The following is a 27,830-nucleotide window of genomic DNA, read 5'->3' on the forward strand; positions in this document are numbered from 1 at the left end:
CAGCGCCGGGGCCGCTCTCCCTCGGTTCAACAGCCCGGCAGACTGCCGGACTTGGCGACAAGCGTCTGGGAGGACGGACTTTCGCTACAGTTGGTGCGTGCGTTTGAAAGAAAAAAATAAATCACCAGGCAACGAAACACTAAATTAAAGGGGGGGGGGGGGTCATGGCCGCCTTTCGCCGCCCCCCTCCCGAGCGGGACCCCGGGCTAATCCCGTCAGCTGCCCCCCACCTCCCCCGCCGCCTCTACTCCACCCTGAGGCAGCAACTTCGCTCCCAGCCGGGAACTCGGATTCCTCTTCCCCACCTCCGGAATAAGGTGCTGCCGCCGTGCTCCCCCCGCCGGCCCGGCCCGGCCCTCACGCCGCCACTCCCCTCCGTCGCCGGCCCGGCCCGGCCCGGCCCGGCCCGGCCCACCCTGCCTCCCCCCGCCGCGCCGCCACCGCCACGGCCTTCCCCCCGCTCGCGGCCGCTTTCCCGCCGCTGCTGCTCTCTGTCTCCCTCCGCCCTGGGAGCCGGGCACTATTTCTCCTCCCCCTGCCCTGTGCGCTGGGTGCCTGTGGAATGCTGCGCGCTGGGCCCGGCCGCGGCGGCAGGATACAGCCGATCCCGCCGCTCACTATAAGAACCTCCTTGTGAGCGACGCCATTTTAAGCCTCTCGCTCGGTTCAGCGGTGGGAGCAGGAGCGGCGCTTGGGGCAAGGGGACTAACACCGTCGCCACCCGGGAGGCAGCGGCAGGGCCACCGCCGTGAGCAAAGAGCCGAGCGAGGAGGAGGAAGCGGCGGCGGGGGGACGAGGAAGAAAAGACGGACTGGACCGGGATCGTCCGGGTGGCAGCAGCAGCAGCCGGAGCCCGGGGGGACTCTGCGCTCTCGTCTCCCTGCAACGTTAGTGCCACTTTCTGCGGCGGGAACTTGGGGCGAGCCTGGGCCGGGCCCCCTCCCTCAGCGGCGGGCGGGAGCGGGCGGCGCGTCCCGCGGCGGCCGGGGGGGGGTCCAGGGTGTGCCCGGCGCCGAGGCGGCAAGGACGGGGCTGGGGGGGCGGGGGGCGCTGCCTGGGGGGGAGCGGGGGTGGGCGAGAGGCGGCGAGGTGGGCAGGAGAGGGGGAGAGGGCTCCCGCTCTGGGAGCTCCGGACAGCTGCGTGGTCGCGGGAGGCGGCAGCTGCGGCTCCCGAGGTGTCTGTTGGGAAGCGCGTCCTGGGGCGAGGGGGCGGCTGCCGGGGGCTGCGGGGGAAGGCGAGTCCCCGCCGCCCGGCTCTCCGCTCCCGCCTGCGTTTGCAGCCGAGGCCGGAGTACTTTCGTGCCCTCCTCTCCTCCCCCCCTTTTTTATTTTTTAAGGGAGGTACTGACTCGCTGGTGGGCTGCAGATCGCCGTTGGTGATAGGAGGGGGAAGAGAGCGGGGGACGGGTTTATTTGTACCGAATATAATTAATCACGGTCACCGCAGTCAGCGGGAGATAACTAATCTGTTGCCTTGTGGGTTTTCGGTCTTCGTTGCATGCATATTTGCTGGAGAGGTTATACTTCTGGGTGTCACCGAAATGAAGCTCCCCGGAGCTGGGAGCAATCAAATTAAGTTTTTAACACCCACGTTACCAGAGTCTTCTAGCGAATGACTTGGGACCTGGGCAGCGTGGGGGCTCGCATGCTGCGAGGGGAAGCGCCTGCAGCTTTCTGTGGCCCGCTGGGGGGGGCGACGGGGGCTCCAGCCTCCCAAACTAACGCACTTCTGAGGCGTGTGAGGTAACTTGCTGTTACTCCTAGTAGGACATAGGGCCCTTGTTTCTGATTTCCCGTGGCACGGGGAGCTCAAGATGTGGTGGTCTTTGACTTTCTGTTAAGCGTTTTTTCTCCCCCCCGCAAAACTTAGTTCATCTCTTTTATGCATGATTAGCTGCTCCTTGAACGGCGAGGTTTCTTAAGTCTAGCAAAACCTTAAATTCTTTCCTAGCTAAAACGATGTAGAACATCGGACTGCTTCCTTTTGAATGTCTTCCCAAAAACCTCTACTGAAGATTATCCCTTCTGGGAAGAAAGAAAGGACAGGCTGTGAAGGTACTATGTGCAACTTGTGACTTTAGGAATAGCAATGTTGATCTTGATCTTTGTGACTTTAGGAATAGCAATGTTGATCTTGATCTTTGTGACTTTAGGAATAGCAATGTTGATCTTGATCTTTGTGACTTTAGGAATAGCAATGTTGATCTTGATCTTTGTGACTTTAGGAATAGCAATGTTGATCTTGATCTCTTTCTCATGGAGCAGCCATTGTTCTGACACTGTATATTCCAGACATCTGTGGTCCTCCCATCCCCCAAAGTATGCAAGTGGTGAATGGAAAGAGGCTGGGCTGGTATGCTGTGCTGAGGTCGATGGACAGAAATCAAGGAGCGGTTTTAGTAAAAACAGGATCTTTCTGTGCTGAGACTATAGTAAGGGCAAAGATGAGAAAACTACCTGAGAGGGTATCAGGGGTTTTCTTGATACGAAGTTCAGACACACTAGAGAGCAACTTGCCAATTATGATTTTGCTTCTAAATGACAAAAAGGTACTACTGCAAGGCTTTAAAACGGCATAAAGGACAAAACTTACTGCTGTTTATTGGTCCAGTTTATAATGTGAATTTCAGTAACTGACAGTCCAGGTTAATCTTGCACTTCTAATAAAAAGGTGCTGACAGCTGTAGCTATGTGGTGACTGTGTCGATTGCCTAATGGTTGGTACTGGTGAAAATGAGGCTACTTAGGCATTCAGACATGGCTTTATGGCTCTCTAAATTCAGACATTCAGTATAAAACTGTATTGAGTGTCTTGCCGTTCTGGGGTTGTTCTAAAGAAATGTCATATTTGCGTGGCTATTAGTTCAGATATTTTCTGTTCGGGTATAAACTGATATGTGTGGGAATGTTCATCTTGGTCTGTATGGCTGATCATTTCAAAGAGTGTGGGGAAGAAATAAGTAAAAACATGTTGATGGAAAGGACAATGCATTACACAATAGCTTCTAAAAGCCAGGATTTAATGCAAAGTAAAGTTTGATTGAGAAAGTCAGTCCTTCAAATGTTGTGTTACAGCCTCAGTAAACCAAGCTTCCTTTTTCTTGCCTAAGCAATGAATAGGCTGGACTTCCTGCTTGATACATAGTCTACTATGAACACTATCGTTTTGCTATGACTGCATGGTGTGTTGGTAACTGGCTTATCAAATCTTGGCCGCAAAACCTGGTTGTCCTTCAGACATGGTTTCTTTGTGAAATGGATGTTGTTTTTTATGGCTTTACATCACCAAAGCATCAAGTTTAACTCTTCAGAACACAGTACTTTGGAAAGTTAGTTCAGGTGTAAAGACAACAAGTTGGTACTAGTGGCCTTCTAAACTAATTTTGCAGCATTTTGAGGGATAGGAAGGGAGTTGGCAGGAAATACGGCTATTGTAAGCTGAAGTCTGAACATGCAGTCTGAAACTCCTGCATAAAGATGTCTCTGCAAAATACTGTCTAGTAGGCAGACTAGTGTGCAAACACAACAGTAATCAGAATCACTCATGTTAATTCACAGTTAAAGCTGGTGATGCAGGGGTTGTGGTGATCATGCAGTTGCTTGCAGCAAAACTTGTTCTGTGACTCTGGTAGACTGCATACTGTGGCAGGAAAATCAGGACTAACCTTACTTATCTTGAACATTGTACTTCGTGAAGCCTGATAAAACTTGGTGAGAAACTGCAGGCAGTTGGGACTTACTCTTGGGTCCTCACAGCTCTGAGCCCCCTGCCTTGCTGGATGACTGTGGTAACTTAGAAATGGCACTACATTAACTTTGCAAAATTCTGCAAACTGCTTGGCAGTAAGCATTGCAGGTGACTTGACTTGTCTCTCTAAGATAAAATGATTATCCTGGTCAGATGGGCAGGGCAGTATTGCTGACTTTCTAGTTAAGCATTGGGAGACTTGTTTTGGGGGTACTTTGATGTTATATGCCAGCTGAATTAGACTTGCCAACATAAGGTAGCCTGACAGTGGTTAACTTTTAATACCCATTTCTTGCCCTTGATTTCAAGGTAAAATTGGCTGTAGTCTGTGATCAGACTTTAGCTCAAGAGAGTAATGTCTTAATATGATAGTGTTATGTGGCCTGTGTTGCCTCTTAGGACAAGAAAGGAGCCAGAAAAGTTGTGTGTGTGTTTGTGGTTTTTTTTATTTTATTTTCAACTGACAGGTAACTTCAATTGCAAGGGAGAGAACTAATGGAATTCTTACTCTGGCATTTCTGTCTGTATGGAACACCAAATTGATACAGTGAGCAGGTGGAAACTATACTTGTAGCACAACCTACCCTCATGAATCTGTTAACTCTGATTTGATGTGAAAGCAAATGTGTCCTAGGCTTTTGTTGCCTTGGGAACTATAGGTGCAGATGTTGGTTTACAGCTTTCATTACAGAAGAACTTTTTGTTAATGTTCCAAGTTGCTTTAGGAAACAATGTACGCTGGCTAGATTAGTATTGCAGAAGTACTTGCTCTATTACTTAATACTAAATCAACTCTGGAGCCTTGGTTAAGGAATAAATTAGTTCCCATAAAGGTTGAAAGAGTTAATCTACTATTTGAGGTTGCTGCTTTTTAAAAAGGTCGCATGAGCTAGCTGGATCTTACTGGAGTTTGCAAATGCACAATGTGCACTGTAGGTATATGTGCTGGAGCTAGCATTTCTAGGCAGACTTACTGTGCTAAATAGACTTGTATAAACTGGAGAAGTTTGCCAGCTCTGCAGCAACTGTAGCCAGTAGTTCTGTGTTGTCCTGGCAACAGTTCAGGTGCCCTCCAGTGGCCAGAAATCTTAACATCCTGAAGGTGCTGATAAATGCTGGTGCCTTGTCCGTTTGCCTTAATTAAAAGTGTGTTGAAGAAACCTTACAGTGTCAGACTTCATTTGCATGTTTGTTGCTTAAACAGTACTTTCTGGACTATTGGTATGTCTTGTGGTAAATACGTAGTTATTCTGACAGGCAAAGGCAGCCACTTTCAGATTCGTATTTCATTAGTGTCAGTGCAATTATGACTAATCACTCTTGTTTCTTAAACTGTGGAGATTAATGTTTAACATCTATGTTCAGAGCTGGCTACAAGGTTGCAGTCTAAGAAGAAACTAGATCATGGTTAGATACTTCCTGGTTTGGAAGGGAGATTACTTGCTAAATTGTTGCTGTATTAGAGTGGAAACAAATGTTTTCAGTTTTAGGTGCATGGGAAGGAAAGACAATTATGTAGTACAGTGGCTACCAACCTTGGTAGTGATGCAGGGGATCATGACAAATAACTGCAGAAATACTGTCTTTTTCTGACACTCAGAACTAAGTGGGCAGGAAGCTCGAGGGCTGGCAGTGGTTTGTTGCTGAACTACTTTATAAGTATTAAATGAAGTGGGGTATACTACTTGTTTAAGTGGTCACAATGGCAGCTTTTTTGTATGTGGCTAGGTAAGACTAAAGAATGATGCTTGATCCTGGCTACTGCCATCTTTACTACAGGCATCTTACTTGGTGAAAGTAGGGGCACATGGACCAAAAACTCGCATTGATTTGCGGCTTATTAGGTGATACTGCAGGCAAACTAAACACAGAAGCACTAGCTCATCCCTGACTGAGAAAGGCAGGACTGTGCATAATGTAGATGCCTCACTATGTTCTGCAAATAAGAGCTGGTAACTTCCTAAGCTGTGATAGTAAAACTGCTCTTAATGTTTTGCACATCCATGAAGATATTCAAACATAGTGAATGCTGTATGAAACACTAATTGGAAAATTTTGATGGTGACCAAAAGATCTCAAAGTAAATCCATCACTGAGCAGAACTGACCTAGTAACTGTTTCGAGGTTACTTATGCGAGTTGGTGGTGTTTAGTTGGTCAAAACAATTAAGGCATAAGAGTAATTGGGTTGATAATATTGTTATGAACTTAATGCAATTCCATAAACTTGAAACTGTTATACCAGTCCTTTACTACTGAGCTGCAAACTGCTGTCAAAGGATTGGTTTGTACATTATGTGGAGAATATCATTACTGTTCTCAAGCTGTGTGTGTAACACCTGATTAGTAGTTGAAGCAGTTCCTCACATCACCTTAAATGTTATGGTCAGCTCCTCTCTGGGACAGTGAAGAAGGATATGTAGGTACTTGGAGCCAATCTTGCCTACTAATAAAGTGATAGATTTTGCTACTGTTGCAGTATACTTGCCAGTGAAAAGTTCTCTTAAATCATTACTTTCAAACATGACTTGATATTTTCTCTGTTGGCTTGAGCACAGGTGCTGCTTATAGCTCTTGGAAACAACTGGAGATTTCTATAGAGGAAAAACAAAAAGCCAGTGCAGAAATTGTAGCTCTGAGAAGATCACTTAATTTGCAGACCTTGTTAGAAGCTGCTGGTATACTTGCCTGTGATTTTTTAAATATAAAATTGTGTTGACAGACCTCTTGCAACTGCTGAATGTTTCTCTAGGTAAAGGGCAAAATAGTTGTGCTGTGGATCCAAACAGTAACGCCTCTGAAGTGACAAGATACCCAGTGTTGGGACATTTCAGCTACTACAGCATAAGTATGCTTTTAAATAGCAAAGAGTATGGGACAATGTAAAAAGGTGTGGTCTTCACATTGCATAGTATGCCCAGCCATGTATGTGACTCTGGCAGCCTTAGGCTCTGGACAGTATCAAACAGAATTCTGCAAAGCACCACTGGTTGTCATAAGAAATTATGGTGGTAGGTAACTGTTCCTAAGTACCTTTTGTGACATCTCTAGGTGTCCTGTCAATATGTAATTTCCACCAAAGTTTCTCTAAAATGTCTGAAGGAGTAAAGGACTGTGCATCAAAGGTATTGGAGAAACTGTATGTGATACTGACAGCTTCATTTCTGGGGAGGCAGGTTTTAAAGTTTGAAAGTTCATCTCTTAGAACGATTGTGCAGATCAGTGCCCAGGTGAGCTTCATGGCTTTTTTAGCAACTTACCTGATGTACTTGTTCTGAATTCTCCTCCAGGTTCCCATAATTTTAGAGATTAGTTATCTCAAGTATTTGTTGGCTGACCATGGCTCTCAGACCAGTGTTAACTGTTTCTTTATTGAAATTTCTAATGGTTTGTTTTTAAAAGGGTACTTACTTAAACCTTAGTAATCGTGAAGACCCTGACTAATGGCACAACCTGTTAGTGCCTAAATACCATGTTAGTTCCTTGAAGTGCTGTGTTTCAGTGACGCTCTGCCTGGAGCTGAAAGATTCCATCTGGCAGTGAAAGCTCACTAAGCCTATTTCTGATACATTTTGTTACCTGGACTTTTGGTCAGTGGCTAAAGTTGGTTTTCAGTGATGGATTAAAACTACCTGTGTTCTGGGTGGCATTCTGTCCTTGGGGTGAGCAACCCAAAATGTGGATCTTATAACACTTAACATTATAGTTTCAACTGCACTTGAAACTTCATGAATTGTAACAGTTGATCATTTGGCAAGCTGGCTAGGAAGTATGATCCTTCACTAGCCTGCTGTCACCTTTGGGAGAAAAGGTAGGGTGAAATAGGCGAGTGTCCTGTAGTATCAGAGCAGTGTAGTGTTCCAGTCCTAATGGAAGTGTGGTAGAATTGAGCCTTACAGCTGTTGTAGAAGTCTTGTGTCCCCTTTTCCCCCCTCCTCTGCCATGTGTGCTTAACGTTGCATGGATTCAAAGATGAGCTTTGAGTTTTCTGACCTTGTAATCAGAGTCCTTTCCTTCACTAGGCATTTTTTGAGGAATAAATCCTCTTAACACAGCTAACTCAGTGTTTAAGTCTAGTACAGACTATCGGATGCCTGCATTTCAGTTCCATTAAGCAGTTGTAATCAACTCAGAATTCTAGCAAGAACAGAAAATATTTGCATGCTGTTTGCTTTAGGTAATGAGCATGTGAATAGAAACTCTGTGCTCTTAATTGGTCTTAGATTGCTGAGATGACTGAAAAGAGACAGACATAATACTTTATTTTTTGTGATGTGGCATCGAATGAACTCTTACAAAAAAACTTACAAAAGCCAGTGTAGGGAGGCTCTTCTGCATTTATGTTGTGGAAAGGAATTTTTAGATAACTTCAGAGGCTGAAAAGCCAGAACAACTGATGGAATAGTAAACTCAGATGCCTGAAGGAAGAAAGAAATAAATGGAAATGAAGCAGCAAAAAACAGTGGCTTGAAAACAGAGGTAACTTGTGAGCACTGGCAGATCTGTGTGTATGTGCTGTCAAACACCTCCTCTTCCACTTCAGTTCTGTGGATTATCTGAGCTAGTTTGCCTCTTCCAGCATGTACTGAGGATATTTAAAGCTTGGAAGTTGCAACCTGTTGACCTTTTAAGTCAGTAAAGCAGATATTCAGGTTTCTTAATTTCCTAATGTCTGGTAGGAGAAACAGATTTTAGATTTAGATATTTTAAAGAACAACCTAAGACTCTATTCTGGACTCGGAGGCAAATTTACTGTGATCTGATTTGCTAAATATTAAATGGAAAGTATTGCTGTTTGCAAGGCATCTTCTAACTTTCTGCAGGCATCAGTAGAGCACATTGTCTGAAATATTTTAGCTTTGATAAATTTGTGGTGGATGGATTACAGAGGATACTTGTAAGTATTTTTACTTAGTGGTTGGAGGGAATGGTGCTAAGCAAATGTTGCTTGAGGAAATGACCAGAGCAGTTTTGTCACGAGTTAAACTTTATGAATGAGTCTGTTTTGTTGCAGTCTAGGATTAGTAAACGGGATTTCAGTGTGGGCATGTGCTGTGGCATGCAGATTAAGGTTATTGGTAGCTCTTAGTTTTCAATAGAACTACTGAAATAGTTGAGGTTGCTACATCTTGGCATAATGCTTAAATATAGTAAGGCTACAGATGAAATAGAAATATAGTATAGGCTACAGATAAGTGTTATATCTAACCTGAAAGAAGATGGAAATGTTTTAGAGCTGTGAAAACCCATGGTGTTTTTTTCCCTTTTAGGGTTGGCTGTATGGTTTGACTTTTTTTTTTGTGTTACATACTAAAGTACTTCCATTTACTTAGGATATCTTCAGATGGCCTATGACAAGATATTTTTACCCAGTATTAAATATCAGCCTGCTGAAAGCAGAAGGAAGCCTGACATTTATATAAAAAATGTGGATATTTATATTCTGATTCCTGGTATAGATAATAAGACAAACAGTAATTTTACTGTCTCCAACAAATATCCAAGTGGTTTGTTGTTTAATGGGATAATTTACAGCTCTAAATCACTATTTGAGAGCCAGTTTTTCAAAGAATTTCATAGTAGGTTTTGTCCATCCAGGTCCTTAAACTGCTGGTGTGAGGAGGGTTTTGAGAAATTGAATTTCTTAATCCAGAAGTCACTACTGGTGAGTGACCAGTTCCACAACAATCAACACACTCTGCTGCTTGCGTGTAACTTGAACTTCAAAATCTCTACTCACTGCATGTAGCTCTTCCTTTCAAAGAGGACAAAGTGACTGAGGACTGCAGATCTGCTGCTTTAGACAGAATATGGGAATGCTGTTCAGTACTTGTGGATATGGAATGTATTTAAGGAAAACTGCTGTATTTAATCCTCTGTGGTACCTTTGTACAAGAATTAAACTTCTTAAAATTTAAGTCTTTGGAGTGAAACTCAAGCATGTCTTCTGTTCCTACTTTGAAATAAAGTATCTTCTGTTCATTGTGTAGAAAAAGTGAACCACAACTGTCATTCCTATAGCAAGCTTCTAAAATCTGTTAACACAGACACTGAAACTATACTTTCAAGACTTCTTACCAGTCTTACAGAGCATCTGATAATGAAGGGCCTCCAAAATTACCTACAAAGCATACTTTATCCCAGAGCTCAATACAAGCCAGATAAAGATCCTCAAAGTTAAGTTTTGTTTGGAATATATGGGAGGAGATGCCCATTTGGATAAGGAATAATTAGAAGTTTACATCAGATTTCAAATGGTAAAAATTTTTGAACTTAAGTATAACCTTCAGAGATAAAAAATGAAAGTTTAAGTTGAGACCTTTACAAGGCAAATGACAATACTTCCCAGATTATCTTGCTCCTTAATCCAAAACTAGAATTGTCTGTTAGAAACTGAATGCAAATACCCTTGATAATTACTTTCCACAAGCTCCATCCTTGTTTTCATCTGTGTATAGCAATCTAGAAATCATTTCTTATAGGTCAGCTGTAACTTATCCCTCTTTCACTCAATCTCAAATTTGTAGCTGCCATGTCGTCTTCAACCAGACTAAGACTACTGTTTTTTTTTAAAAAAAAAGTTAGTAGGCAGATATAAACTGGTTATAGTTTCCTTCTTTGAAGGAAGAAAAATAAATTTTTGCTAGGCTTCTTGTTAATTAGTTCAGTGCTATTCCTAATAAATACTAAAGCGAACATCTCAGTTGGATCATGTCTTCATACAACTGAAAGCAGTAGAAGTAGGTTTGCCTGTTGCAAGAGTACTTACACCTGTGGGGTAGGTCAGACCAAAAATTGCTTGGGGAGATAGGTCAGCCACTCATGCCTGAAAGAGCTTGTATACTATGAAAGCTTCTTTGTTTCCGCTATCGGTATTGCCTTACTTAAGTTATTCTTCTCCCACTTCCTTTTTTTAGAAAACAGAGTAACAACCTTCAGGGTAAAATCAAAGGATTTTTTTTATTTAAAAGTCTTTAGTTGAATGTATTTCCCACATCCTCCACTTGAAAAGTAAAGTTAATTAGGAAGCTGCTGCTACACTAAATTCTAATACTTTTGTTATTGGGTCATAGGAAAGAGTGTTGTAGTTATCTGGTGTTACTAGTTGTAGAACTGGTGTTGCCTGTATATTTTGGCTACTCACTCTTTGTGGAGTGGATACACAGGCAACATAACATTGGTAGGCAGTTGCCCAAAACAAGAGCAATTATAAAATAAGAGCCAAAGAATGCTTCCAGTAACACCTTGGTAATGGTTGCAGTAACTTTGGAGTAAAAAACATTTTCCAGTACGCATCCTTCTTTCTCTTCACTTGTATATAGATAATGTTTTTAACTGCTGTAACTGTCACAAGAAGATTAAGATCTGCTTGTTCTATGTAAGAAAATGTGTCATTCAGCACTGATGGTTAATTTAAAGATGTGGTTGCTTGGCCAGTCCTACATGAGACAGATGCAGACATATGAAAATGTGGTCAGTAGATAATCTCCTTTAAATAGATCATGGTAGTTGGATGTATCAATCTTGATTTCTCATACAAGTTTTGGTAATACGCTGCTCTCAAGCAAAAGATTTCTGGAAGACTTGCAAACTTTGACTTGCTTTACAAAGGGGAGGGAATCTGTTTATCAGATCTGTCAGGTGTAACCTGAGTCAATCTTAATTAAGAGAATTGTTCAGATTTGAGGCATGCTATAGGCTTCTTGGTTTCCTTGGCAAGTATCTAACTCTTCTCCAAAATCAGAAGTTAGTACCCAAGTTTCATTTGTCATCGGAACGCTCCTTCTTTTTCATTCCTTTGAAAACTAAGCAATTTGCAAGTTACTATAGAAGACAATTCAATTATTAGCTCACAAGCCTGTGAGAACTGATAAAATAAAAGAACTGTTTTTCTCGGGTGTTTTTTAGAATTCAAATGCAAGGTTGGGACTGATGGTACACAGTACAGTCTAATGCAATGCCTTGCATTGCTTTTTGCATGAGGAGTTTAATATATATTTTAAAAAACCCAACCTCCATTTAAACCCAAAGCTGATGATGCTTGCTAAACAAGTAGATAGCATCATGGAGGAGGAGGAGGTTTTTAAGTTGTCCCATGACTTATGGCAGTACATCCTTATGAACTACCCATACCAGGTAGTCTTTTACAGAAGCTTGCTGTTATGCTCAAGTTCGTAAAGTATACTGTCCTTCTGTTTCTTCCTGATGGTTCAGATATATGTTACCTTGACAATGTCATGTTGCTAGTCCTGTCCTCCAGTAAATTTGAATAGGAGCTCAATTTAAAGGAGCTGGTATATGCTTCGTGGTTGAAGACTACAAGCTTAATTATCTAGTAGTGTTTTTCTTTTTCTTTTGTTTCCACTTCCCCACTACCTCACCCCCACCCCGTGTGTATTGATCCAGTTTCTGTCAGGAAAATGAACAGCACAAACATTTGTACCTAGTGTGGGGTGGTTGTTCTCTTTGTGAGTGTAGTAGTTAACCTTGTCAGTGACACACAGGAAGACCAAGTCAGCAGCTTGTCTGGACTCTGTTTACCCCCTTGTAAAATGCGAAGAGAATGGGAAGGAAAATATGGGAGAATTTTCAGTTACAGAAGGCCCAAAACAAAAAAAAACCCATACCCCTTTTGCCTGGCTATCTTTGGTCTGCAGTTATTTTGAACTCTTTAAGATTAAAAACAATTTCCTGTCTAAATAAAAAAATGCTACCTGGAATTGCTGGGGGCTTACAGGTGTATAAAATGCAGATTAGCATTAGAAACTTCAGGTGCAGCTAGCAGGCTGATCTAAGGTCAACATTTCAAAGAATATCTGACTGATAATGCAGTTCTGAACACTTAATCAGTATTCTTCATTGCTATTTTGTAGATGTTCTTCAGCCTTATTTTGGAGTAGTGTTGCAGTTCAGTGGCTAGTTTCATCTAATGGTACAGCTGCTCTTCAGATCTCATCAGGCTGCTGAAATGGAAAAAAGCATTTCAGAATGCAGTTGCTGTAAGCCAGCTGCCTTCATTTTTGCAGTATTCAACAGGGGAAGGAAATTATAAATGTTGTTCCCAAGTCTCATATTGCGTGTTTGAATATGATGTGGTAGGAAATATCTCAAAGCATGGTCAATGCTCTTGACAGGTTCATCTGCTAGTATGTTAACTTCAGAACTAGTTTGGTGATCATTTTTATTAGCAGCCTGCCGATAGGAGGAGACAGGAGAAGTTACAATAGAAACAGATCTTTTGTGCGAAGCATATTGTGAGTTGTGTATAGCAGCTACATCTTGCCTGGTTTTCTATTGGAAATGTCGCGTCTGACTTGCAGCGAGGACTATGGGGAGCAAAGATAGAAATTTTACTTTTAGTTATATTCCACTTCTTTGTTTGGAAGGGGTTAGTGGGGCTGACAAAGTCATGCAGAAGACCTGCAGGGAGCTATCAAGTTTTTGTATAGGTACTTCCTCCAACTTGGCTACTCAGGAGAATTTTTGTATTAACAGCGAACTGGCAGCATGACTTAGATTTTCCTTCCCCTTACCACTGCTGATCCCAGATGCCTAACAGCATGTTGGAAGAGTCTAGTGTTCAAGGGACTGGAAAAAAGGGTGGTTGTATTGTCAGTGCATTCTCCATGCAGATGGTGAGGTGTAGACAGAGTTGGCTAGTCTTTCCAGGCTGTGGAGTAGGACCAGTTCAGGGACATAAGTGTTTCCAGCTACGTAGCAGGGTACTTTATGTTGTGTTAAGCAGCACCGAGCTGATTTAAGACATATCTGGTGCAGATGCAGATCTACTGTCCATTTTAAAACAGCCGGAGAAGGGTTGCTGCCAGAAGTTGCAGGAGTGCAGAGTCAGGACAAACAGCCCTGGCACTTGTATGGCAAAGTAACGAGATTGCTCGGGAGCTGCTGGGAGTATCCTGTAGCTGGCTCAGAGACAGTGACATATAAGCTTGCCTCTGAGTTGCCTAACCTATTCGGCAAGACTTTTAAAACTGCAGTCCTGTCTTCTGTTTAATTATGATTTTGTAAAAGGTGCTCCTGAAGGAAACTCTTAAACTGAGAAATCTGTCTGTACACAAATACAATGTCAAATGGACTTTGTTATATCCTGTACTGCAAACCTGTCCTTTAAAGAGATTAGTGGCTTGCCTTTACTTCATTGTCTAGGAATGTTTTGATCAGCATAGCTCTAACACCTAACGGCAAGCTGAAAGCTGATTGCTGGAAGAGATGTTTTTGCTCACTGCACTAGTTACCACTACAAATGTTTCGGCTTGGCTAGCTCCCAGAATAGGCTGTCACCAGCCCTGTGTCAGTGCTGAAAACATTGTTGGACTGTGGGGGGAGGGGGAGCAAATGAAATAAAAGTATGACAGCTTTGAGTGACCTGTTGTGAAACTGTAGCCTCAAATTTCCCTTTCTGGGTTAATAATGAAGAGACAGCTACAGATTTATAGGGCAAGTACTTCCATACTGCTTGGTGATATCAATTGGAGGTGCATGCTGAAGATTTTGATAGGGCATTTGATCATATTTCAGCCTCCTGCCCCCAATTATCTTGGCTTTCTATAGGGGGGGGGAAAAAAAGTTTGGTGTGCAACTAAAGGAGAGCATTTGTTTATAAGACTGGTTCAGTTTTCAGTTTAACTTCAAGGAATAGTATTTTGTGTAGGAAGAAACCTTTCTTCTTGTGGTACAGGAAAGGAGTAAAGAAGAGGAGGTTCAATTATATCACTCTTAAGGTAGTCTTTATACCACTGAAATAATAGCAGCTTGTCTTAAATGGTCATTTCAGCTTTCTCTGTGAAAATCCATGTTGTAGCCCTCTATCAGACAGTTTTGCTAGTAGTGTAAGAGTAGTTGTCTTTGTGGGAAACGAAGTCTGACATGTAGCCCTTATATTTGCAGCATGTCTAAGCTGTGGAATTTAATGTCAGGACTTCATCTTATGCAAGGACAGAGAAGTAAAAAATTGCTCTTATCATGGTCAGTCTTCAGTACTTTTTCTCCTGCAGCTTTAAGAGGACAATACATCTTAGGTACAGTCTACCAGAAACAGTCAGGGTGATACATCTCATTCTTCTGCATCTCTGTCCATGGAGGTTCGCTAACTAGCATGTGAACATACTCACTGTAGTAATGAAATGGCAAGATGTGTGAAGTTTGCAATTCTAGTGTTTCTAATATGGAAGCGTGTCTTACTAATTCTGATTAGTGGTTAATAAGTTCTAACCTTGCTCTTTTTTTAGGGTCTCTGAAAGGTAGCAGGAAGGAGTTCTGGGAGTACAACAAGGAACATGGCAACTCAAGGTATGTAATGCATTACAATTTCTGTTACGGGAATCTAGCAGTTCTAACAAAGAGCAGTTAAACTGGCTCCTTACTCCCCTTTTTTAGCTTCTTAAAGTCACTTGGATTGAATAATGTTTGCTGTACTACAGTAATGAATACCTTATACAGGAACTCAAACCTGCAAACAAGTTTGTCATTGTAAGCATTTTGGGTCCCTTAAGTACAGTCGATACATAATCACAGTATGTGGAAAAGGGAACCTTTAAGCGGCAGGCTAAGACAGTCACAACAGCAGTGATTGCTCTGCCTGTTAGTCAGGTTTATAGATGCCTGCATTGGTTCGGTGTATAAAGCCTCAGTTTAAAACTGCAGTCTCGCTTGCAGTGCTACCTCTGCTGGATTGAGGTAGTTTGTAACGGTTTATTTTTGTTTAAAATCTGTGTCATCTCTTGAAGAATTAATACATGCTGGAGTAATTGAACTAAACTTAGTTGTTCAACAATGATTTCTTACAGCTGATTTGATGGAGTTGGACATGGCAATGGAGCCAGACAGAAAAGCAGCAGTCAGTCACTGGCAGCAACAATCGTATCTGGACTCTGGTATCCATTCTGGTGCCACCACAACTGCTCCCTCCTTGAGTGGCAAGGGAAATCCTGAAGAGGAAGATGTGGACACGACACAAGTGCTGTATGAGTGGGAGCAGGGATTCTCGCAGTCCTTCACCCAGGAGCAAGTTGCTGGTAAGGCCTTTATTATTCCACTGGTTTGCTTAGATACACAGCTTAACAATACAGAAACATAAATACTGAATTATTGCCAAACTAGAAGATGAGCTTTTTATTCCTATTTTGAGGTAATGACTTACCTTGTTTTTCAGATATTGATGGCCAGTATGCAATGACTAGAGCTCAGAGAGTGCGTGCAGCTATGTTCCCTGAAACACTGGATGAAGGAATGCAAATCCCATCCACGCAATTTGATGCTGCTCATCCAACTAATGTGCAACGCCTGGCTGAGCCGTCCCAGATGTTAAAACATGCTGTTGTTAATTTGATAAACTACCAAGATGATGCTGAACTCGCAACTCGTGCAATCCCAGAACTGACCAAACTGTTGAATGATGAGGACCAGGTAAGCATTTTCTCTGTCTCGGTGTACCTTGCTTGTGGGGCTTCTTCAGTGACCTTAAAACTAAAAGCTTTCTTCGCATATTTCTGTAGGTAGTGGTGAACAAAGCTGCAGTTATGGTTCATCAGTTATCCAAAAAGGAAGCATCTCGCCATGCTATTATGAGATCTCCTCAAATGGTATCTGCTATTGTACGTACCATGCAAAACACAAATGATGTAGAAACAGCCCGTTGCACTGCAGGTACGCTACACAATCTCTCACATCACCGTGAAGGCTTGTTGGCAATCTTCAAATCAGGAGGCATCCCTGCTTTGGTTAAAATGCTTGGGTATGTGGACTACTAAGGTGGTGCTTGTTGTGCTTTTCAGTTGGTGTTGGTAGGTGCAGGTACTCACAAGGTTTTTTCCTTCCATAGGTCCCCAGTGGACTCTGTGCTGTTCTATGCCATTACAACTCTTCACAATCTCCTGTTACACCAGGAAGGAGCCAAAATGGCTGTCCGTCTAGCTGGTGGGCTGCAGAAGATGGTTGCCTTGCTCAACAAGACAAATGTCAAATTCCTGGCCATCACGACAGACTGCCTTCAGATTTTAGCGTATGGCAATCAAGAAAGTAAGGTAAGTGTCTCTGCTGTTGAAGTACTTAAAACAGGCAGGCTTGCTATGAATGGCCTAACAGTTCCTGTTCAGCCATGTTGGGCTTTTGTCAGTCAGTCCTGACCTTGCAAGAGGTGAGGGACACGGGAATTACTTTCTGAAAGTATAGTCATGCTTACAGTGAGACCGCAAAACTTGCAGATCACACCAGCAGATGTGAACAGTATTTTAGAGGTCTGTAACCTACAATGGATGTAAGCCAGCAACAACTACTACCCACTGGCATGCACAGGAAATGACTGATAAATTTTACTTTTGCTGTCTTTCAGCTGATTATTCTGGCAAGTGGTGGACCTCAGGCTCTAGTAAACATAATGAGGACCTATACTTACGAGAAACTATTGTGGACCACAAGTAGGGTGCTGAAGGTGTTGTCAGTCTGCTCCAGCAACAAACCTGCTATTGTTGAGGCTGGTAAGTACCTTGTACCCACGGTAACTTAAAAAGCTATACAGTACTTCAGGATCGGAAACCAAAACTTGCCAGCATCAAATAATTAACTTGGATTAGTCCTTCAGTCCATAACTAGTTCTAGAGGCATTTAGTATACAGAAGTATAAAAGGCAGTCTGTCTTAAGTAAGTCTACTATGGTGTTAGCTGGGTGGCTTAGTGGCTGAGCATTGTCAGATTGGTCCCCTTAGAATATGCATACATTTAAAAGGCCCAGTGTCACGAAGAGAATCTCAGGGTATTTTTCTATGTGATGGAGGATTAGGGCCTAGCCATACTATGATACTAATGCCAAGAAAGATCCAGAAGCTTGTGAGAGATGCACTCGGACTTCAAGGAAGAGGAGGACCTGACCGTCCACGAGATGAATATCTGAGTATGGTGTCAAATTTGAGTAATGCTGTCAAATGTTTACCATTTTCTAGGTGGGATGCAAGCTTTGGGTCTCCACCTCACAGATCCAAGCCAGCGTCTTGTCCAGAACTGTCTCTGGACTCTGAGAAATCTGTCAGATGCTGCAACAAAGCAGGTAAATGGCTCTTCTAAGGGATCAGAATCAAAACCCAACATAGTGGAAGAGGAGAGAGACTAAATTTTTTCCCCTCTTTTTTGCAGGAGGGCATGGAAGGTCTTCTAGGAACTCTTGTTCAGCTTTTAGGATCAGATGATATTAATGTTGTGACTTGCGCTGCTGGCATCCTTTCTAATCTCACCTGCAACAATTACAAGAACAAGATGATGGTGTGCCAGGTTGGTGGCATTGAGGCTCTTGTGCGCACAGTTCTTCGGGCTGGAGACAGGGAAGACATCACAGAACCCGCTATTTGTGCGCTCCGTCACCTCACCAGCAGACATCAAGAAGCTGAGATGGCTCAAAACGCAGTACGTCTCCATTACGGACTCCCAGTAGTGGTTAAACTGTTGCACCCGCCCTCACACTGGCCTTTGATCAAGGTAAATACTGGCTAATGGCTTTCAGCACTGAAAACTGGTGCTTTTTTTCATTTAAATCTAACTGTGAAAAATACTTTGTAAGGTCTTGGGGAATGTCATTTATCTGATGGGAAAATCGCTTCTACTGAGCAACTTGGTGTTGTCTCTTAGAGATTTAAGCCTTTGGGATTACCTGATGAAAAAAAAAATTGCTAACAGCAAGCACTCCTGTCATGCTTTCCCCCCCCCCCACTCCCTTTCTTAACTGCAGGCTACTGTTGGTTTGATCCGCAATCTGGCGCTCTGTCCTGCAAACCATGCCCCACTGCGTGAACAAGGTGCTATTCCAAGGCTAGTTCAGTTGCTGGTTAGAGCACATCAGGATACCCAGCGACGTACTTCTATGGGTGGAACACAACAGCAGTTTGTGGTAAGTGGCCACCACTAACTGAACAAACTTGTGAAACTCAAACTCCTCATTTTTCAGTGTGCCTCACCCATGTATTGTTTGGTCTGAATAGCTGTTGTTCTATCATTTGCTCTAATTCATGTTATTCTCTTGGCATGCTGATAATTCTGTCTTGGCAGAAGTAGGTTCCCTACCTGGAAACCAGAACTCGCCTCATCCTTCTCAGAAGAGTATGGGTTTAACAAAGGGGAAGTTGCCTTAGCACGGACAAATGGAAGCAGTGTAGTTCATACTTGCAGAGGCAGGAGGGGGCCTCTTCATTACTGATAACCACTGCTTCCGACTTAGCAAACTGACAAGCTAATCCAGCTTGGAGAAAAAAAGCCAGTGTTGTCAGACGTGAAGTTCATCATGAACTGAAATGAAAATGAGAACGCTGGGAGTAGTTTCACTGAGATGTTTCACTTACTGAATTTAGTTAGATAAACCAGGCCGACTCCTAGCAGGGATATTAAGTTTGAAGGCCAGCAGTAGATAGTGGATATGGACCCTGTTGGGGGAAGGGGGTTTGGTTTATTTGTTGACAGGCTGTTCAGCTTTTTGACAGTCATTTTAGAAGATAGCACACGGAACCTCGAATTCAAAAAATGCCTTTTCTTTTCCAAACTAGGAGGGTGTGCGTATGGAAGAAATTGTCGAGGGCTGCACTGGAGCCCTGCATATTCTTGCACGTGATGTTCATAATCGAATCGTAATCAGGGGTCTAAATACCATTCCACTATTTGTGCAGGTAAGAAAGAGCTCAAGACAATGCTATAGTACGTACTAGGAAAACTAGTAAAATGGCTCTTACGCTTCCTTGGTAGAACTGCTAAGCCAGGTTGTACTGAAGAGCTTGTTTCAAGTAGAAGAGCTAAAGACATCCTTATGCTTTGGTTGCAGTTGTTGTACTCTCCCATTGAGAATATCCAGAGAGTAGCTGCAGGTGTACTTTGTGAACTGGCTCAAGACAAGGAAGCAGCTGAAGCAATTGAAGCTGAAGGTGCAACTGCCCCTTTAACAGAACTGCTTCATTCTAGGAATGAGGGTGTTGGTAAGTGAACTTAAAAGATAGCTTACATACTTGAGTTAGAAAAGTTGCTAGAAGACTCAATCTCTGCTAAAATTGTTCTTTCTTTTGATAGCAACATACGCAGCTGCAGTGCTGTTCAGGATGTCTGAGGACAAACCACAAGACTATAAGAAGCGACTTTCAGTTGAATTGACAAGCTCTCTGTTCCGGACTGAGCCAATGGCTTGGAACGAGGTGAGCAGTGTCTTCTGTGTTAATGATTCCCTGGGGAGACCTTACTTCTAAGTCCTCCCTCCTTCCAGCAGTGGAGTGCAGACGCCATCGGTGATAGAGGCCCAGCTCTACACGTGGCAGTACCTTTGTTACTTGCCCTCCATGTTCAGGTTCAGCAAACCTGTGGCAAGCAGCCTTACAGCTGCTTCTTCCCTTGCAGACAGGAAGAGTCTGTCCTCTACTGCTGCTAAAGTTTGTAATTCCTACTATGGTTGTTACTGTGCAAAGCTGTATAGAAGAACTTTGTACATTTCTGTGCTGCTTGTCAGAAGCTAATGACCTCTGCATGCAAAAACTGAGGCATGAGTGGTACGAGGGAAGCATAAACAGAAAACATGTCCTGTGAGGCCTCTATCGATCAGATGGTGTGGGACTAATAACCTTGGGGTGGGGATGCAACTCGTGTTCTACTTAGAACTGAGCGATCAGACTTGAATAATTGCCTTTTTTCATGCTTAAAAGACACGGTGAATTGAGACTGAAAACAAACTGTGTGCATGCAGTAGAGGGAAGGTTTCACTAAGTGTCTTTCCCCGGATTCTTAAGGTTCAGGAGCCTACCTTGTTTTGCCTTGTGTGTGTTTACTAAATAAAGGACAGTAGCCCTTGATGTGTACTATTCCAGTGCTTGCTTTTCTGTTTTTCTAAAATCTGTATCTACCACAGTAAGAAAAAAAAAAAAAAAAGCTAAAGTGGAATATCTCTTTGAGACAGGAGTTATGCAGTGGCACTGCAGGCAGGCAATTACTTCTGCATTTGGACACACTGGTAGAGGTCCCTTCGGAACTCCTAAAAAGCTGCACTGCTGGCTTGGGAATCTCTGAACAGCTGACTTGCAGGAGTTGGGCAGGTGTACGTGGGGAGGAGTGTTCCTAGATGTGCCCCATCTTTTTCATTTCCAAACAGGACCCTCCTTCCAGTAATCTACAGTTTCTTATACCTAAACCTGGCCATTAAATACTGGATACAGATGCTTAGATAAAAAGGCATTTCACGTTCACAGAAGCAGCATGCTGCAGTGCTCGCTGCAGCAGAGTTGCTAAAAAGGGATCTGGGGCAAGCTTCGAAACTTCTTCAACTTGGAATTACTGGTGCTGGCCTGAAGACCCGATGTTAAAACTGTTTTCTAACTTTTTATGTACATCTAGACAGCAGATCTCGGACTTGATATCGGTGCCCAGGGAGAACCTCTTGGATACCGCCCAGATGGTATGTCTCTTCCATTCCCCTTGACTAAACTTAAGTTGGATGAAGTCAAGTCACAGATTTTAAAGGAGAACTGCAAATGAGTGAAGGGTGAATTACTCTTCAGCAAACTGACAGGCAGATGAGGAACTGCCAGTTCAAATACCCAGTTCCTGCAACAGCCCTGGCAGCACTTAAATGGGAGCCGTATGAACATGTGAAACTGGTGTCTCTTGTCCGAGTCTCGTGGGAGAATCCCGCTGAGCTATTGTTTCCAGAAATCTTTTACATTTTTTTACAAATGGACCTGACAATTCCAATAATGCAGTTTTTCTTTAAAACAAAAAAGCTGGTATTGAACGCATTAGTCTGTAAGTGTCTATAGACTTGAACGCTAGCCTATCCCTAAGGATTCTAAGCTATTTTTGACTAGTCTTTCAGAAGCCAGTCTACAGTCTTGGAGCCTGGTTTTGCTGCAGTATTGTTGAATTTTAGTACTGTTGATTGTGCAGACTAATGGCTTGGCTGGAATCTGCTCGTGCTTCTGACTGCAGTGTGCTTTGTCTGCAGAATCATACTGGAAGGCTGTTCCGAACAATGGAATAGCCATTAAGGGCAGGCATCAGATTGTGTTGAACTTGGCTGAACTAGAAAAAAAATAGATGGCTACAAAGATCTTCTCACACACTGATACTTGCAGCTTCTGATGCATCTAACATCTGTTAACATTATGCTTTTTTTCCCTCTGCCACCTTTAACTTTCTTAGATCCTAGCTACCGTTCTTTCCACTCTGGCGGATACGGTCAGGATGCCTTGGGTATGGACCCTATGATGGAACATGAAATGGGTGGCCACCACCCTGGTGCTGACTACCCAGTTGATGGTCTGCCAGATCTTGGCCATGCCCAGGACCTTATGGATGGGCTGCCTCCAGGTGACAGTAATCAGTTGGCCTGGTTCGATACTGACCTGTAAATCATCCTTTAGGTAAGAAGCTCCAACCTTGAATTTAAAAACAAAACAAAACGAGAAAAACATGACTGGACTGAGGACTTGGTTGGCAGGGAGGGAATGGCTCAATCGGGTCCCAGTGTGCTAGAACAGTGAACAAATGCTCTGGAAACACATGATCAGTACACTCCAAACTGACTTCTGCCGTGAAGTGTGGAAGTAATTAACTGTAAGGTCTTGTGCACCGGCTTCATGCAGTCTTGTTGTGTTACAATAGCTCTTTACTCGGGAGTGCTGACACCTGTTTTTTTTCTCTCTGCAGCTGTATCATCTGAATGAACTTGCATTGATTGGCCTGTAGAGTTGCTGAGAGGGCTCGAGGGGTGGGCTAGTATCTCAGAAAGTGCCTGACACACTAACCAAGCTGAGTTTCCTATGGGAACAATTGAAGTAAACTTTTTGTTCTGGTCCTTTTTGGTCGAGGAGTAATAATACAAATGGATTTTGGGAGTGATTCAAGAAACGAAGAATGCACAAGAATGAATTGCAAGATGGAATTTATCAAACCCTAGCCTTGCTTGTTAAAAATTTATTATTTTTTTTAAATCTCTGTAATGGTACTGACCTTGCTTGCTTTGGAAGTAGCCTTTCTTTTCGCAGTAATTGTTGTTAGTTTTTTTTAAAGTCTCTCGTAGTATTAAGTTATAGTGAATATGCTACAGCAGTTTCTAATTTTTAAGGATTGAGTAAAGGTGTAGAACACTAATTCATAATCGCTCTAACTGTATTCTGAATAAAGTGTAACATTGTGTAGCCTTTTTGTATAAAAAACTAGACAAATAGAAATGGTCCAATTAGTTTCCTTTTTAATATGCTTAAAATAAGCAGGTGGATCTATTTCATGTTTTTGATCAAAAACTTTATCTGGGATATGTCTGGGTAGGGGCCAGTAAGAACTGTTTATTTGGAACCTTGTATTGGACAGTTTACCAGTTGCCTTTTATCCCAAAGTTATTGTAGCCTGCTGTGATACAGATGCTTCATGAGAAAAATGCAGTTATAAAATGGTTCAAAATTAAAGTAAACTTTTAATTCACTCTGTGTCAAATTATTTCAGATCATAAAGTACACTTGCGTGTTAACAAGGTTTCTGAAACTTGCCCTGGAATTGCACACCACCTTCAGTATTGTGGTGGAGAAAGCCAAGAACCACTTACCTCTTTCATCCCACGGTTAACCCTTTAGAGCCCAGAGTCCTAAGGACACAGGTTTCCTGCTGCAGTTCTCCGAGGCAGTATTCTGCCGCTCTGTTTTGGCGGGCTCTGCAGCATGGGGCAGGTCTAGCCAGATGTCAGGCAACTACATGGTGCCTGGCCTGCCAGCTGCACACTCGCTTCTGGGGTCAGGTGAAGATCCTTTGCTTACGAACTATCAGCTGGTTCAGTAGCTTAAATCCATTTTCAAGTGTCCTCGGTCTTCAGTTAGTGTGAGATACGACCTGTGTGTAACTGGCTTCTCTCAAGGCAGCACCTGGGTGGTTGGAAGGAGGGAAAGTGGTTCCTGAACTGCTGGCTAATTCACAGGCTCTGCACATCTGTGCGGTGCAGCTGTCACCAGCCTCTGCCAAGAACAAACACTCCCAGGCAGTTCCACTTCAGCGCGGCAGTTTGCCGGCAGAAGATCAGAGGGGGCCTTGGCTGCAAAGGATCGTGGCTGAAGTTGGGATGCCGAGATGATGAGAGCTGAACAAAGCCACAGAGCAGACTGCCCACGCTCTCGCCAGCAGAGCAAAGGGGCAAGGCTCACCCAGCGGTTCAGCTTTGTTCCTCTCGGCCACGCTCCTGCTACAAGACCATTACGATAAAACACCACCAAGCAACAGCCACCACTTAGCTCTTCCCTGTTGCTATTAACTCCAGCTGTTAAGCTATGAGAAATAGTGGTATTTAAAGTAACTTAAAACAACTCCTGTAAAATGTACAGGGTGAAATGGGTTTGTTTACCTGGGGTGTTTGCTCGCCTCCACACACCGGAGAACCGGGCTGTCCCAAGAGCAGGCTTGTAGCAGCAGCTCTCATGAGGCACCTGCTCATGTTCGGTCGGCGTGGCAGGAATGTGCAGTTGCTGCTTTGGAAGATGAACGTCGGGGAAGAAGTGGCCATAGTACCAGACTTGGCCATGCTGTGCTCGCTCAGGGCACGCACGGAGAAGAAAAATCTAATTCTTTACACGCTGTGCCATCTGCTAGCTCAGGAGGACCCTTCCTAGGGTATCGACTTTTACTGGGGATAAATGACAAACTGCCAGGCTCATAGCCTCACCTATTTTAAAAGAGGAGCTCCAGCTGGGAGTGCTGGCAGCTGAGAACACCGCTCCGCCGGCGCAGCGTAAGCTGTGCAGCGCTAGGCAACAGAGAGGCACACAGTCTCACAAAAAACCCCCACACTACTGGGTAAAAACCTGATAAAAATCCATCCTGCTTGCATGCCACGTATACACACACCACCTCTACGGGACTGCAGGGGCTGCTTCTGGTTGTGTGCGATGAAGAATGTTGTCTTTCTTGATAAAAAGGTATTGTCTAGTGCCAGCCCTAGCCATGAGGTGACCCCTTAAGATGAACAGCCAAGGCACTCACCTGGTCCAAAAGATAAATGAACATTTCTAACAGCAGCCTAAAATAATGAAACACTTTATGTCTGTATTGTGAAATAACTATACTACTTATTTAATTTACACTTTTCAATCTCTGGCTGTCAAATACTTGAGCTATATCACATAATTCCAGCAAGGTAAAGTAGTGATGAAGAATTCATCCTTACAGGGATTTAAAGAACAAACAAACAAACACCCCCAAAACCAGTTTCCCTCCCTTCCCGAAGCCTCCCAAATTCACACATACGCCCATATGCAGCTACAGCTCAGCTTGCTAAATTAGTTACATCTGCTCTGCTCGTTTGAAGCTGTTCCTGCAGGACTGCAGCGCTGAGCAGCACACGCAACTTGCGCATTTTGGTAAGCTGGTCAAAAACAGTTCACTTGGTAGTCTTGATATTTTCATGTCCCACCGTTCTCAGAATTTCAAATGCCAAGGAAGCAACAGCAACATCAGCGTGAGAGCTAGGAATTAAAAACAGTAACAACAGTAACATCTATTAGATGTCCTCATGAGTTCAAATTCCACATTTGCCTTTATCTATGCTGGAAAATTCTTAATAGCCATTAACTGCACTGTATACCCGCTTTTCTATTAAGCAGTAACATGCAATGAGCGATTCTGCCTTCTAGCAAAATCTTGTGTAAAAATGAATTTCAGCTCAAATTCACAGTACCTGCTACCTCACTCAATCTCCTCTGTACAAAGAAGACACAATTTATCATGCCCCCCACGAAGCTACACACACGCACACTTCCAGCCTGGCAGAAAGGCATGTTCCCCCACACAGCCCTCTTCCCACAGCGCTGCCCCACGCGGGGAGGCAGCTCCACTCTCACACTCGGACACTGCAAGAGGACCGACTGCCCCACCACACGCAGTTCTGCAGGTCTGAGGCTGAATGGTGGAGCTCTTGGCTTCCTCGAGATTGAATGGTGGAGCCCTTGGCTTCCTCACCTGTTTTTATTATACATATTTTGCCTGATTTTTCTTTCTGGAAACACATGTTTTTTCTAGCATTAGAACAGAGGCTCTAACAGATCACTGCTAGTCCACAGCAACAAGTCTTCAGCTCAGGAAGGTCACTGGTAGATCAATCTGCAACTTCCTCAGCTGCTTCTAATGACAAACACCTACCGGCACGCTGCGCTTTGGGGAGCGCAGAGCTAGCCAGGAAACTCAAATGATCAGTCCACACTATCTAAGCCAACGTCTTAATGAGCAGCAGTTTAAACCAGAAAATGTAGTTATCTGAAACAAATTCGTCTTCTGGCAACTGTCTTCACTGAAAAACAAATGGCTACGATCCCACATTTTCAAGCGTAGATTTGCTTCCACGTAGCTAGGAAGCAGATTGGGCTGGTTGTGTGTCACTCTGCACGCTGCCTGCCCTGGCCAGCTGAGGATGTACCGCCGAGGGAGCCTGGCAATCCGCGGCTGCGGCACGGCAGCAGGGGAGCACTGGCAGCAGCCTGCCCTCCAGCCTGCCCTCCAGCCTGCCCTCCAGCCCTCCAGCCTGCCCTCCAGCCCTCCAGCCTGCCCTCCAGCCTGCCCTCCAGCCCTCCAGCCTGCCCTCCAGCCCTCCAGCCTGCCCTCCAAGCCGTGCCCCTCTTGGCACCTGACTGCTTGGCTGGAACCCTCCTTCTGCCACACAGGCAGGGGAGAATATTAGAAGCCTGTCTGTAAGAGATGAGCAAAGCAAAAACATTCCTCAATCACTTCAACCCAGAGATAACGTGTGGGTGGAAGGGCCTGGGATCTTAGACTACTCAGAGGATGGCTTAGATCCAGGATCTCGGTTGCAGCCTTCTCTAAAACGTATTCTGTTCTGCTGGAGACAGAGAGGCTTCTTAAACCAGTTCAAAGCACAGACGAGGAGACCAAGTTTATTAGGTCATCAGGAATATTCTGGGAAAGATGCCACATAAGGGAATCTGGGGAGATGGCAGAATATCCGTAACCTCCACAAACAAAACAGCCATTCAGCCAAACCTGGTAAAGCTGGCTAACCCCAGGCTTCTCCTGCCTGCCCATTGCCAGTTTATCCGTGTCTGAGTCCATTACAGCCCCAAGATCCAGATGGAATCCCTTTCAGTTTCCTCTGGAGGCAAACAGATAGGGACATGTGTTCCCTAAATACGGGGAGGAGGGGAAATGAAATCTGTGAGCTGCCGGGGGCTCCCCTGTCGCTGCTGCAGTGCGGGAGCTCGGCACAGCGGAGGAACTTGGCTCACCCTCATGTATCAAAACACTTGTCACTGGCATCAGCTAGAATTTGGTCTACTGAGCATCTTGTGTCAAGTAAGAGCGAGTGCTGTGTATCTGGGGCTCTGTAGTATCTGGGTTTCTCAGTACAGAAATGTGGAGATAACAGACAACTACTGACAGTCAGAAAAGCAGGCTCAAAGACAGCGACTGAGCTGTCTAGTGCATCTAATGCTGAAATGCTACAAAACAGAGTGAAAGCTGGTTCTAAAAGAGGAAACCCCATCTTTTCCCACTGTCTTTTTCAGTGGCAGTGCCAGTGTCTCTCCTCGGGAGAGCTGACGTTTTATTTTAGTTAAATAATTTAATGTGTCATACAAAAACCTGTGAGTCAGCAGCTGAGTATGCAAGAAGGATGCAGACTGTTCTCAACAGGTTTGGTTAGTCCTCAGTGTGCATCTCCTTACGCTCACCGCATCCCAGCATCTCCTATGCACATCTGCCCACATCCCCCCTTCCTTCCTTCCTACACAGGGTACACCCTGCCATAATGTCAAGGAGCCGATTTCCCCAGACAGCTGACCCATACAAAGCCTGTGTTTGGGAGCATAAAGAGCACTGAAAAGATTGTCTTACCAGTTTTAAAAACTGATCTATAAACTACAATTTCTCTATGAATTTTAGTTCAACCGGGAATAAAATGAAGCTGAACGGACCACGGAAAGAGTGCAAAATTTGTTTTGAGGGGCAGAGAACAGTAAGTCATTAATTCGTATATCCAAGGGGAATTAGATGAGGGAAAGTCTACAGGAGATGAGCTGAGGTTTGGCCAACTTGTTGGTACTAGCACCTCTGTTCTTGAAAGGAGG

The 27,830-nt window shown here is 43.8% G+C and overlaps 2 protein-coding genes across 6 annotated transcripts in view; one reads left to right on the forward strand and one right to left on the reverse strand.

Moving 5' to 3' along the window:
* Window positions 1-565: 565 nt before the first annotated feature.
* CTNNB1 (catenin beta 1) lies at window positions 566-23,196 on the forward strand. 3 transcript variants are annotated; one of them, XM_037383383.1, is made up of 17 exons: window positions 572-887; window positions 1,952-2,055; window positions 14,994-15,054; window positions 15,552-15,779; window positions 15,917-16,170; window positions 16,260-16,498; window positions 16,586-16,787; window positions 17,096-17,240; window positions 17,703-17,806; window positions 17,893-18,231; window positions 18,482-18,640; window positions 19,290-19,409; window positions 19,562-19,712; window positions 19,804-19,925; window positions 21,112-21,172; window positions 21,916-22,136; window positions 22,423-23,196. In XM_037383383.1, exons 3-16 carry the CDS (start codon window positions 15,042-15,044, stop codon window positions 22,122-22,124), a joined length of 2,346 nt encoding a protein of 781 aa, XP_037239280.1. In that variant the 5' UTR covers window positions 572-887; window positions 1,952-2,055; window positions 14,994-15,041; the 3' UTR covers window positions 22,125-22,136; window positions 22,423-23,196. The 3 variants fall into 3 exon arrangements, with proteins under 3 accessions (XP_037239281.1, XP_037239280.1, XP_037239279.1); XM_037383382.1 differs by lacking the exon at window positions 1,952-2,055 and having other exon boundaries at window positions 612-887; XM_037383384.1 differs by lacking the exons at window positions 1,952-2,055; window positions 21,916-22,136 and having other exon boundaries at window positions 566-887.
* A 1,611-nt stretch (window positions 23,197-24,807) lies between these two features.
* Window positions 24,808-27,830, reverse strand: part of ULK4 (unc-51 like kinase 4) — a 249,764-nt gene continuing 246,741 nt past the window's right edge. For all 3 annotated transcript variants that reach the window (XM_037383381.1, XM_037383380.1, XM_037383379.1), the window contains exon 37: window positions 24,808-25,220. In XM_037383381.1, coding sequence (XP_037239278.1) covers window positions 25,136-25,220 — 85 coding nt within the window. In that variant the 3' untranslated portion in view covers window positions 24,808-25,135. The remainder of the gene's footprint in view (window positions 25,221-27,830) is intronic.

Source organism: Falco rusticolus, chromosome 4 (genome assembly GCF_015220075.1).
Source record: "Falco rusticolus isolate bFalRus1 chromosome 4, bFalRus1.pri, whole genome shotgun sequence".
Taxonomy (NCBI): Eukaryota; Metazoa; Chordata; class Aves; order Falconiformes; family Falconidae; genus Falco; species Falco rusticolus.

Coding starts and splice junctions, on each gene's coding strand:
- CTNNB1 (XM_037383383.1), top strand. Junction 19,926..21,111: donor AGCCAATGGCTTGGAACGAG/GTGAGCAGTGTC, acceptor ATGTACATCTAG/ACAGCAGATCTCGGACTTGA. Junction 21,173..21,915: donor TCTTGGATACCGCCCAGATG/GTATGTCTCTTC, acceptor TAACTTTCTTAG/ATCCTAGCTACCGTTCTTTC.